Source organism: Canis aureus, chromosome 24, assembly GCF_053574225.1.
Source record: "Canis aureus isolate CA01 chromosome 24, VMU_Caureus_v.1.0, whole genome shotgun sequence".
NCBI classification, from domain to species: domain Eukaryota; kingdom Metazoa; phylum Chordata; class Mammalia; order Carnivora; family Canidae; genus Canis; species Canis aureus.
This window is the reverse complement of record NC_135634.1, coordinates 35,228,902-35,241,077: the sequence shown is the minus strand read 5'-3', so window position 1 is coordinate 35,241,077 and position 12,176 is coordinate 35,228,902. Positions and strand designations below refer to the sequence as shown.

Here is a 12,176-nt window from a genome sequence, read left to right as displayed (position 1 = left end):
CCGCACTGGAGCTGTTGGCCTGGGAAAAGGGGGGGCCCTGGAGCCACTGCCCTCCACCAGGTTGCCTGCTGGGGCCACCTCTCTGTGACGCCACCAGGGCAGCAGCAATGGCAACCAGGTGCCAGCCGTCCCTAGGGCCAGGCACAGGTCAGGGCCTCCGCCCAGGCTGAGCGAAGGAGTAACTCAATGAGCTTAGCTTTCGCCACCACAGAGCAGGGCCAGCGCTTTTCTTACGGAAGAGGAAGCTCTGCTTCCCCTTTGGTTCCCCCTGTGTGTATAATGCAAGGAAAAGTTTCTCTGTTGGCGACCAGAAGCCACAGTGGTTGACTAGCCTCTAGTTCTCAACAGAGGGAAACGATACACAGAACCCACAAATTGCTGACGCCCACATATTTGAGGTCACGTGCGTAATGAGGAGATGGCCTCAGCTCCAGCCGGGGTCTGTGCCGCCCTCCTTCCTTGGCCAGAGCTAGCTGCGAAAACCCAGCCTCCGTCCAGGCCTTGTGTGTCTACAGCTTCCTTCCCGTGCGTGGAAATGGGAGGCTGGCTCCATTCCCCACGCTCTTTGCCCAAATTAGGAAGCTGCTTGGATTCCTCGACAAAGCAGGGCAGTCCTTGCCGGGCTCCCGGAGGGTGGGCCGCGGGGTGCAGGGCGTGCTGTGCTCCCCCACGTGCCCAGGGCGCTTACCTATGTGGCAGTTGTACATCCAGATGCGGTGGCCGTCGTAGCGGGTCCTGCACTTCATGATGTTGTTGGTGTAGTCCGACTCTGCTACCTCGTAGTTGGGGTTAATGACGACCTGGGGGCGAGGCACACCAGAGTGGGCTGCTGAGTCCCGCCTCGGCCACCCTCCACCCCGGGCCCAGACCCTGCCGAGACCAGGCCTGCCTCTAGAGCCAGGGTGACCTCATGGAAGGGAGCGGCCCGGGGCAGGATCGGCCAGTGATGAGGGGGCAAGGCCTGGATGAGGCAGAGTGTGCGCCCCTGGCTGCCTGCGTGTGTGTGACTCTTCCACCTACTCCCTCCCACAAGTAGGCCTTCGCAAAGGGGTTACCGTCTCCTGGGTGCCCAGGAGGCTTGAGGTTAGTAGAAGCAGGAATTGGGGCGCACAGAATAGGCTGTTGATAGGGGAGTGGGATGTGCTGAGGTGGGGTGGGGACAAGGACCCATATGCTCCTGGCGGTGTGACTTCACACAAGTCCCTGCCTCTGAGCCTCCGCCTTGGGCCCCGCTGTCCAGAAGGCCACATCCTCCTTGTCCGACTCCCTCCACCCTCCCTCCCAGCATTACTGATGTCTGTATTTAGGTCCGTGTGGGAATGGAGAGGGTCCATGAATCCCAGGCTCGGAATCTAATGCTCATTGTCCGAAGGGAAATTCTTTTCCATGAATCTGACCCACTAACATGCTCCTATTGAGTTAATTTGCTAATTGTGTAGTTCAGGGGTCAAGAACACAAATGTGATCTGGGTTTGCCTGGCTGTAAAACGAGAGTAGTAGTAAAGCCCTTTATTGGAGGATTACATGCGTTCACAGGGTCTAGGCATAGCCAGGCCTGGCCTCAGTCTTCAGTGAGTGTCGTTATTAAATAGATGGCACTTGTCAGACTACATGATGATACACATTCACCTGGCAAAGCGATAGCAAACCTCAAACATCTACCCCCCCCTGCACAGTGTACGTGCACAGAGACATGGATGTTCGTTTTTAGTATAAAGAGCACTCTGCTCTTTGGTTGGGACTCTCCAAGTCTGCGGTTTTGGGTTTGTGGGTGGAAAAGTGCTTGGCTGTCTGATTTCCAGTCTCTTAAATTGCCCAGGAAGACTTTCAAAGCCCTTCTGTGGTCACCTCTGTGCAGGTGTTGATTCTTCCCAGGGCCGCCTACAGGGTGGGGACCACAGGCAGTCAGCCAGGCTTGGGGCTGGCTCAATGTCCCCTTGGGAAAGTTTTCAAGGAAAATGACACATTTCTGGTCACCCACTTGGCCACCCAGCGGGGCCAGCTCGAAAGCAAGACGGGTGGCTGTGTAGGAATGTGACAGGGCACAGGGGGGCTCCGCAGGCCAGGGCGCACCTGTGTTCCAGACACGGTGAGGTTGGGAACGCAGTGCCCCTGCTTCCATGCCAGTCAGGGCCCTGGCTGCGGCATGCCGCTCGTCTGCAGGGAGGCAGACAGTTGTCCCCTCTGCAGACCCTTTATGAAGGCAATTTTCCTGGGAGATGCAAGTCACAAACCCTTGCTAGCGAATGGCTCTTTATGAGATTGCCTCAGCCTCGCCAGCGCGGACAAGGCAGGGTGAGGGTGCTGGGAGAGGTGGGGTGGAGGGCAGAGTCTGTGTCAAAGGACAGCACAGGTGGGGGTGTCTGTGAGTCCGTGGGACAAACTCTTGACCTGAGGACCAGGTTTGGCTGCACATGTATTTTGATTTCCAAGTGCCAGGTGTTAACTGCATGCGGATGTCTCGGGCGGTTGGCAGTTCCCCACAGGCATGCATGCCTCGCATACTTAGGTCACCCGGTGGATTGTGATGTGCTGGCCCCCGAGTGTAGGACTCCTGCACTTTGGACAGCCTCTTGCACAAGTTTTGTGTTTGGACCCCAGCAGGAAGGGGGCTGCCTCCCCCGTCACCAAAGGCTCCTCCCCCCATCAGCAGGGGCTGGAACCCTCTCCTGCACCCCTCACCTGGAACAGGTAGTCTCCAGGGGGTACGTCAGTGATGTCGACCCACTGGCAGTCGATGTCATGGCGATACATGTCCCAGCAGCCCATGGTGATGCCCTGCTCACCGAAGTTGGCACACTCGTAACTCTTCTGGATGTCTACAGGCAGGGGCAGAGAGGAGCCCAGTCACCATGCACCCTGGCTGCACTGCCTGAAGTGCCTGTCCTCTGTGCCACCCTTCCCCCCAAAGTGCCCCAAGAGCCCTGCTGGGTGGGTGATATTCCCAGAGCCCACTCAGCAAATCTCTTCCTTCCCCCAAGCCCTCAAATCTCTGCTTCATCTGGGCTGGGCATCCCATCGCCACAGCAGGGGTTTCCAATCCATTCTCATGTCACTGGAAACCCTTTGATTCTCTCCCCACATCTCATCCATCCTTTTAGGGCCAGCCGAGTGCCCCCTCTGCCACAGAGCCCTCCCTGGCCACTCTGGCATTTCTATTAGCTTGGGAATGCAGGGAATGCTTATCTGGGAAAGCTCTGTTGTTTATTATTTAGCTTAACGTGGGGATCATCTTGCCATCCCCTGGAGAATTCAGCACTTGGATGTGGGCTCAGGTCTGGTTTGCATTATCTGACCCTTACTGTGTCAGTTGGTCGTCTGGCACATAGTAGGTGCACCAACAAACCCATTTGTTGGTGTGATTTCTTGGCATGGCATGTCCATGACTGACTAACGAACACACATTTATTGAGAGGCTACCATGTCTGGGCACTCTTCAGGGCATTGGGCCTGCAGAGAAGCAGCAATGGGTCTCCCTTGAGCTCCAGGCAGGTGGGGACACAGGTGTGCCCACCGGTGATCACAGTGCAGCTGGGCGGCATCCTGGCAGTGTGAGCAGAATGCTGCCTCTGTCTGGGGGAGTCAAGAGTCTGGAACCTCAGAGCAGCTCTTTTGGGCTTGGGCTTCAAAGGCATGAGGCTGTGGGCAGGGGCTTGGTGCTGGGACACAGGAGGGGGAGGGGACCACATGCCAGGTTTGGGCCTTACCCCGGGGACCATGCAGACCAACCGGTGCCCATTAGCATAACTCTGGGGGACCCCACACCTTCATAGCCAGGCCTTGCGCACGTGCCCCAGCTCCAAGCTGTAGCTGTGGAAGGCCCCGAGTGGAGAAACGTCATGGGGAGAGCCAGCTGTGGCCAGGGTGACAGAGTCCAGTATCAGGCCTGGGCCCCAGAACAGGTGGGAGCATTCGAGTCCCCCAGAAGCCACCCACACAAAGATACCTCCTTCACATTCTGTGTCCTCCAAGCAGAAGCTGGCTTTGTGGCCCTCTGCCACCTTGGTACCATTGAGGTTCAAGAGGTCATAGTGGGTGAACACTTCCATGCTGTGGTAGTGCCTGGAGCGAGAGAGAGGGCGCACAGGGTCAGTTTCTGCAGCCCCTGCCGCCTGCAAGCAGCTGCCTGGAGCAGAGTGGTCCAAAGGGGTGGCCTGTGGAAGAGGAGCGGGTGACAGGGCCTGAGGAGAGGGAGGGCCCCGGGCACCAACCGTGGGGCTCACTCGCAGGGGGCCTCTGGCCTGCCTAGGCCTCGCCTCTCTCACCAGCTTAATGGGAATAACAGCCCACGGAGTGCAGGAGGCCTCGTGGGGATGGGGGGGCACACGCGTGAGCAGAGGGCCTGGCAGGCTGACCCTCAGGAAGTGGAGATCTGCAGTAACCCCTTTATAGCCCTCCTGGGCGCTACAGTGGCTCTCCCAGCTCATTCCTGTTCGGTACAGGTACTGCAGACGGATAAAGGTGACTTTGTGATCTCTCTGGAAAACCTTCCGAAATGGGGATGTGGGGGGAGGGAGAGAACAGAAGGGGGGGCACGTGGAGTAAGGGGAAGGTGGGAAGAGCCGGCAAGGAACCAGACCCTCACACAGCCCGGGGCGGGCAAGGGATGGGATTCAGAGGCAGGGAGGCCCCAGCCCTCGGCCCAGCTGGGACGGGAGCGGTGGGAGTCTGTGCTCCTTGCCTGGGACACTCAAAAAGGGGCAAAGTGGGCCCTGGGGCCCTTGGGAAGGCACAGGGCGTGCAGGCGCGTCCCTGTGGGCCTTGGAGGGCAGAGGACGGAGAGCTTGCTCTTGCCTCCCTACGGTGTTTACATAAGTGTCCCATCCCTCGGCTTGGGGGGAATTGAGAACAGATGCGGATTCTTGGAAAGTGGTGCGTTGGGCTCAGAATAAACAAGGGGGCGGTGGCTGCTGAGTGCAGGGCCTACCGGGCGCTGGGCGGGGCCTCCAGGGTGCTGGGCGGGGCCTCCAGGGTGCTGGGCGGGGCCTCCCGGGCGCTGGGCGGGGCTTCCCGGTGCTGGGCGGGGCCTCCCGGGTGCTGGGCGGGGCTTCCCGGTGCTGGGCGGGCCCTCCCGGGTGCTGGGCGGGGCCTCCCCGGTGCTGGGCGGGCCCTCCCGGGCGCTGGGCGGGGCTTCCCGGTGCTGGGCGGGCCCTCCCGGGTGCTGGGCGGGGCCTCCCCGGTGCTGGGCGGGCCCTCCCGGGTGCTGGGCGGGGCTTCCCGGTGCTGGGCGGAGCCAGCCCAGTCTGAGCTGCACCTTGCACAGCGCAGGTGCCTGCAACTAACTATTGGCACATGCTTGTCTCTGGCATCACAGGGACATCGGGCAGAGGGGAAATCCAGACAAGGCACCCAAGGCACGGGAAGCAAAACTGCTGGGTGTGTGTACACGCAACCTGAGCTGCTTCCTCAGTAAAGAGGTAATGGCCACAGGACCCACTCTCAGGGGTCCCGGGAGGACTGAATCTGAGAAACCACGGAAGGACCTCACAGGGGGCTTGTAGCACAGGGGCCCTCAGCACCTGTCAACCCTCTCACTGTTACTCCCGCTCCCAGTAGTACCAGGAGTGGTATTTCCGTTACCACCACCATCACGACTGTTCCCTCCACCATTCCCAACCTTCCTCACCCCCAGGCCTCACAGGGATGGCCTGGGGCTCCCTCTGCGGGACTCTGGGGAGTCAGGACAGAGGCCAAGCGGGGAATTCAAAGGATAGGTTTTCCGACAGGAAATTAGAGGCCCTTTCCCCCTTCCTCCTGTGTTTGCCTGTGCTAAAAATAATGTCAGGAGTTCCTAAATTGGGCTTTTCCCAGGTCGCTGGTGGGAGCGTTTCTGGGTAAAGCAATGCTGAGCCAGGGGCCCCCTGAGAACATTCACAAGGACACATTTTGTGCAAGTTGAAGTGATGACTGAACGAGTCTATTTTGGCTTCTCTGAGGAGCGGGATGAGACATGAGGTCTGACTCATTGCCTAAAACATGTCTGCATCTTTCAGAGAGGGGTTTATGTTACCATGTTTACCGGCTGGAAAGACTGAAGAGAAATGGGTTTATGTTCCGTTGTCTAAACAAAATTCAGACGGAGTCCACAGATGGACTGTTGTAAGGCTGACCTTCTCCCGCTCCTCCTGCTTCCTGCAGACTTGATTTAAGTCTTCCCTAGCTCTTCAGTTTTTCCTCTGTGAACATGAGGAGGGAAATAGCTGGTTTGGAGCCTCTCGATTCTAGCTCCCTGCAGTCCTGGGGCTCCTGTGCTTTACAGCTGGGACAGGTGTGGACATCACTCCCAGGGCATCCTCCCTGGGAGGAAGTCTCCCTCCCTGCTGGCTCGCTGTAGAGCCCAGGGCCCCCCTCCACCATGCACCCTAGGAAATACAGATGGTGCCACCAGGAAGGCAGGAGGCCATGTACTGGTGATGAGGGTATACCTCCTCATTCCAGGCTGAGGTGTCCTTTGGAAGTTTAAGAGGGGGCCAGACCTAAGGAAATTTCCAACTTGGAAAGAAATTCCAGAACCTAAAGAGAGAGAGAATAACCTGACACCCGGTGGAAGTCATTGTAATCTGGATAAAAGGAAGGATGGCGGTCTACCATAAGACTCCAGAGCTCAGTATTGCTAAGACGTAGTACTGGCAGAAGAAGGACATGATGAATACGTGGAAGATAGAACAAGCCAGTCCAGAGGAAGACAGCAGGTTTGGGCCTTTGTTATCCTAGGTTGTTGGGGGCTCAAATTAAACTGAGTCAGAGAGTCAGTGCACACTGTAGAGATGTTGTCACTCTTCATCCTGTCCCACCACAAGCCATGTGTCCTCTGGTACCTCCAGAATGGACAGTCCTGGCTGGTACTCAGCTGAAGCTAAGACAGTGCTCCTGTCCCCACTGCAGAGAATACTGGGGGTGTTCCAGTCTCAGGAGGTGCTATCATGAAGGGTGAGGGCCTTCCACTTGCCTCATCCTACCTTCCCCATGTGCTAGGAGCCCTCTGGCCAGAACAAAGCCCTACGGATGTGACAAGGGCCTAAAATCAGCTCACAGAGGCCACATAGCCTCTGTGTAGCTTTGATCCAACATGGGGCCTACTCTGCACATGGTGGAAGCAGGGCGGAGTAAATGAAAGTCTCCCTTTGTAGCAGGGTTGTTCCTGACTCGCTGAGCTGGCACTGGTGCTGGGCATCCACCTCCCTGCTCACCAGCTCTCAACGCCCCTCCTGGGGCTGCCTGAGGTGCGAGGGCTAGTCTCCAGGACACAGCAGGGGCAGAGCTGCTCTGGGGCCAGCTTTGTCTGGACCTCATTGAACCTGTGACATGATGTGCCGGTTAAACAGGTGTGGCCCCGCTACCTGGGGCACAGGCAGCAGCAGGAGGGCACCTCATCCAAGATCATCCACCAAGGGCATGATGCATATGAGAGTGAACGACTCAGGGTATTTTTTGCTATGTCCAGTTGGCAAAAAAGGTGCTAAGGGGTCAGTCTTTATGTTTCATTTCAAGATTTTCAAAGAATATCGTTCTATTCTTCACTGTAGCAGTAATGGCATCGGGAGTGATAATTTTCCCCATTCGCACTAATTTGAGCCAGGGTTCTCAACTTTGGCTCCAGTCTGTAAATCTGCTGACATAGGATGTTAAATCTTCTAGAAATATTTTTTTTTTTTTTTTTGAGTGGAGGAAGGGCTTGCTTTCTTCAGATTCCCAAAGGGATCCAAGAGAGGTTTGGGGCCAGAAGCCCTATTGAAAGGTCCTCCTACACAGCCTGGAGAGGTCCCCTGGATCTCTGGAGGCGGGGGGGGGGGGAAAGGGGAGGGTAGAGCAGGGATGTCCTCTTATGCTCCCTGAGATCTCATGGTCATAGGTTCTCAGTTATGGACCAGGAAGGGGTAGCCTGAAGGGACATATGCTTGGCCAGCATGTTTTTTCCATTCATTCCTCCCAACCACCAAGTGGAACATCTGTAAGCAAAGAAATGAAATAGGATGACAGGAAAAGCAGGGGGTGGGGCGGGGTAGAGATCAGAATGCCTGGTGCTCCAGATCAGAAGGGACACTTCCATGGTGTCGCCATGTGTATTCTTGGAGGACAGCTCATTGCTTGGAGAGCAAGCAGATGCCCCAAAGGACTCCCACCATGTAATGTCTGGGTGGACCGCCATGTGTGGGAGACAGAGATGCAATTATGTCCAACTTACAGTGGGCAGCGCCAGCCTCTGCAGGCCCAGAGCTCCTACCCATATGTTCTCTAAAGAAATCAGGCACCAATCTGGTCACGACTTTAATTTCACTCTATGACTTCCACCCTGCAGAGGGCCGACATGCTTCTCTATAAAGACCAAAAGCTCTTTGGCTAATTAGGACATTCAAAACATATGGACAATACTTATGAAGGGAAATCAGCACCCTAAGTTAGGATAGCCTAGTCTTTACTTTTGAAACAGATTGAACAATTCTACCCCCAAACCAATGGAATGTGATTGGACCATGTGACATGGAAAAGCAGATGAGGACAGATTTCTGATGAAGATCTTTGGAGTCACACAGACACGAGTTGGGGATCCCCACCAGGCAACTTCTTATCCTGAACAAGTTGAGCCTCCATTTCCTTACCCTAGAAGATGAGTATCCCATGTGCCTGGGCACTTAGAAGGGAGTCAATAAATGTCAGTTCTTGTGCCCCTAACAGCGGTCACTACATTTTCCAGCTCGAAGGATGCCTAACTAGCTGTCAGCTGGGCTGGAGCTTCTCACACTTAGATGTGACATGCACCCAATCACCTGGTGATCCTGTGAAGATGCAGATTCTGATGCCAAGGTCTGCAGTGGGCAGACTCTGCCTGCAGAGGTGGAGGGCATACAGGAGGGCGCTCACGGCAGACCCCTCAGGGGTGGCTCCTTATTGCATGGCACAGCCTCCCCCCTTCATTTTCAAAAGTGTGCTCTCTTCTGCTCCCTCTACCTGTGCAATTCAGGTCCTGGCAGGACAATGTGAACAAGCTAGGGAAGCGGGTTCTGGAGTCGGGTAAGAAGGCAAAAGATAAAGAACAGACAAGGCAAGGAGATGAATGGGGTGGCTTCTGTTGGCTCCAGCTAGGGCTGGCTCTAGGATTTCACTCTGTTCTTGTGCAGGATTTATAGCCCGGGGCCAAGTCCACAGACTGAGGGCTGGCAGGGACTTTGGAGGTCCTGGGTGATGTGGCCCAGATGGCCTGACATCACGCAGCTGGTTAGAGGCACGGCTGGATTGAGAGGTCTCGTGACTACTGGGCCTAGAGCTCTTGTCTCCACACCCAGTGGCCTCCTTGAGATACTTAAGGTATATTTATAAATGAACTCAAGAATCTAAAAATTGCAGAACCCTTAACCCCTGCAGACCATGAACTTGCTGGAGACGCACTTGAAAACTGTTGACTAAATGCATCGCTACTCAAAACAAAGTTTGTTTCCTAACATTAGCCATTGGAGGTTAAGAAAGAGACCAGGCTCGGGGAAGGTGAGGCGGGCCAGTGAATGTGGAAGGCCTCTATGGCCACCCAACGCCCTCTAATATAGGAAGACCCTGCCTCCTGGATGTGTGGCCTCTCAGCTCTCTCAAAGGGACCCTGTGATTCTGAACCCTGTGCAGGCCGTGCGGCGTGCCGGGTCCGCGTCGCTTGCCAGCGATGAACAGGAGGGCTCACCTGTGGCAATCATGCCAGATCCACGCGTGGCGGCCATTCTTGGGTCGGAAGTCAGACTGTCCATTGTTGTGGATCTGGGAGGAGAAGCGCAGGAGCCGTCGGTAGCCAGTGGTGGGGTTGGTCTGGGCAGCCGAGGCCGAGAGGCAGTTCTCCTCCATGGCGCACTGGAGCATGAACATGGGACGGTCCTCCAGGTAGGTGCTCTGCTGGACAATCTCCGCATTGAGGACCAGGTCAGGGGCCGCTGGGGAGGGCAGACATGGTGTTCAAACAAGACAAGAGACCCCTGCCCCTCTAAAGTGTTTTGCTTCTGATTCCTAAGCTAGGACAAACCCCCATCCCTGCCTAGCACCACCATCTGGGACTGGCTCATGCTCTCCAAGGTCACCTTCCTCAAGGTCACCTTCCTTGAGGTACACTACCCCAAGTTCCTCTTCCCCATTCCTGAGAGTCCTCTTGAGCACCTCTGCAGCTATAAGGGCAAAATGTTGGCAGTTGTTTAATCTGGGTGATGGTACATGAGGGTTCATTATGTTGTTCTCTCTACTTTTGGGTGGCTGGAGATTTTCCATAATAAAAACAAACAATATCAATGTGCCTCCCTGAGAGAGAGCACCATTAATAAATACCTTGGTCTGATCCTTCTGGGAAGGATACACAAACAGCTTACAGCCTATGTAATACTGTATGTAGACTTACAGTCTGCTACTACTGTTTCCCTTAAAATATATCCTGACATAATTCCTTGTTAATAAATATCCATTACGGGCAGCCCAGGTAGCTCAGCGGTTTAGCGCCTGCCTTCAGCCCAGGGCATGATCCTGGAGACCCGGGATGGAGTCCTGCATTGGGCTCCCTGCGTGGAGCCTGCTTCTCCCTCTGCCTGTGTCTCTGCCTCTCTCTCCCTGTGTCTCATGAGTAAATAAATAAAATCTTTAAAACTAACTAAATAAATATCCGTTACAACATGCACTTCATGGCTACATATTTAACTTATAACTTTATCTCATATTTTTAGATACACTGGTTGCTTGAAATTTCTCACCATTAAAGAGAAAGCTATGATAAACATCCTGCAGTAAATCTGTGTATATAACTTACTTCTTCAGCATATTATTTTTATTAGTGAAATTGCTGAGAAGAAGGGCTGCATGTTTTCAAGGTTCTGATGCATGTTGCTAAATTACCTTCTTGACAGATTCTTCTAGTTTCTACTCACACTGTTGCTCTACATCACAGTGTCCCCCAGGTGTATCTTTTTTTTTTTTAAGATTTATTTTTTTTAAAAAAATTGTATTTACTTATTCCCAAGAGAACAGAGAGAGAGGCAGAGACATAGGCAGAGGGAGAAGCAGGCTCCCTACAGGGGACCCTGATGTGGGACTCAATCCAAGGACCCCAGGATCATGACCTGAGCCAAAGGCAGACGCTCAAGGTGTCCCAGACTTATGTATTTATTTTAGAGAGAGACTGCTAGCTCGGGGATGGGCAGAGAGAGAGAAGAGAGAAGCAGACTCCCTGCTGAGCACAGAGCCCAACACCTCGGAGCTCGATCCCAGGACCCCGAGATCATGACCTGAGCCGAAACAGAGTCCAATGCCTAACTGACTGTGCCATCCAGCCACCCCCAGGAGCATCTTTTAAAACAAAGCTTGATTTACTCAGTGAGCACACAGCAGGTGTGTTAAAAAAGTTACCAATAATTACCTATAGTAATTACCAAAAATTACCTACAGTGATTACCAAAAATTACCAAAAATTACCTATAGTCTATGTTTACTAAACAATCCTATTAGAAGGTTTAGCTTCTTTACAAAAGGATTAACTTTTTCCCTTTATTTTTTTTAAAGATTTTATTTATTCATGAGATACACACACAGAGAGAGGGGCAGAGACATAGGCAGAGGGAAAAGCAGGCTCTATGCAGGCAACCCAATGTGGGACTTGATCTTGGGTCTCCAGGGTCACGCCCTGGGCTAAAGGCGGTGCTGAACCACTGAGCCACCCAGGCTGCCCAACTGTTTCCCTTTAAAACTCATATTCCATTTACTACTTGTAGTACATTTTGATTCACAAAATTATTGTATATGAATTATTTGCAATAAGATCCATCCTTAATTTTCTGACAAGTTGCTTGTAAATTTCTGAAGTGCGTGTGTTTCTGAGTTTTGCTTCCCTCAAGTTCACCAGAGCCTGAAGCACTCCCCGTGGCCCCCAGGCTGCATGTGGAGCACAGCACATGTTCTCAAGCAAGACATGCTTGTACCCCATGGGGCTGGCAGTGTCTGAAGGGCAAGTCCACCCACAAGGTTTGGATGTGTATGTGAAGGGTATGCGATGAGATGTAGGGTAGGGAGTAGAAGACATAAATCGGGGGCCTCTCATTTGGTGAGAAATATTTCCTCTTGGAGAACACACACCAGGATGCAGCATTGCTAGTGCTGAGTGCTCTGGGCACACTTTTATTTGTAGGGTGTCATGAGTCTCTTATTCATTGTTTGTACCC

At 54.0% G+C, this 12,176-nt stretch overlaps 2 protein-coding genes across 3 annotated transcripts in view; one reads left to right on the top strand and one right to left on the bottom strand.

Moving 5' to 3' along the window:
• Positions 1 to 12,176, bottom strand: part of LOXL2 (lysyl oxidase like 2) — a 90,859-nt gene that overhangs the window by 975 nt on the left and 77,708 nt on the right. For both annotated transcript variants that reach the window (XM_077868830.1, XM_077868831.1), the window contains exons 10-13: positions 9,671 to 9,914; positions 3,947 to 4,062; positions 2,683 to 2,819; positions 689 to 800 (exon numbers count right to left, since the gene is read on the bottom strand). In XM_077868830.1, the coding sequence (XP_077724956.1) occupies positions 689 to 800; positions 2,683 to 2,819; positions 3,947 to 4,062; positions 9,671 to 9,914 (609 nt within the window). The remainder of the gene's footprint in view (positions 1 to 688; positions 801 to 2,682; positions 2,820 to 3,946; positions 4,063 to 9,670; positions 9,915 to 12,176) is intronic.
• The window catches only part of R3HCC1 (R3H domain and coiled-coil containing 1), a 47,255-nt gene that overhangs the window by 21,180 nt on the left and 13,899 nt on the right, over positions 1 to 12,176 (top strand). The gene's annotated exons all lie outside the window — the stretch shown is intronic.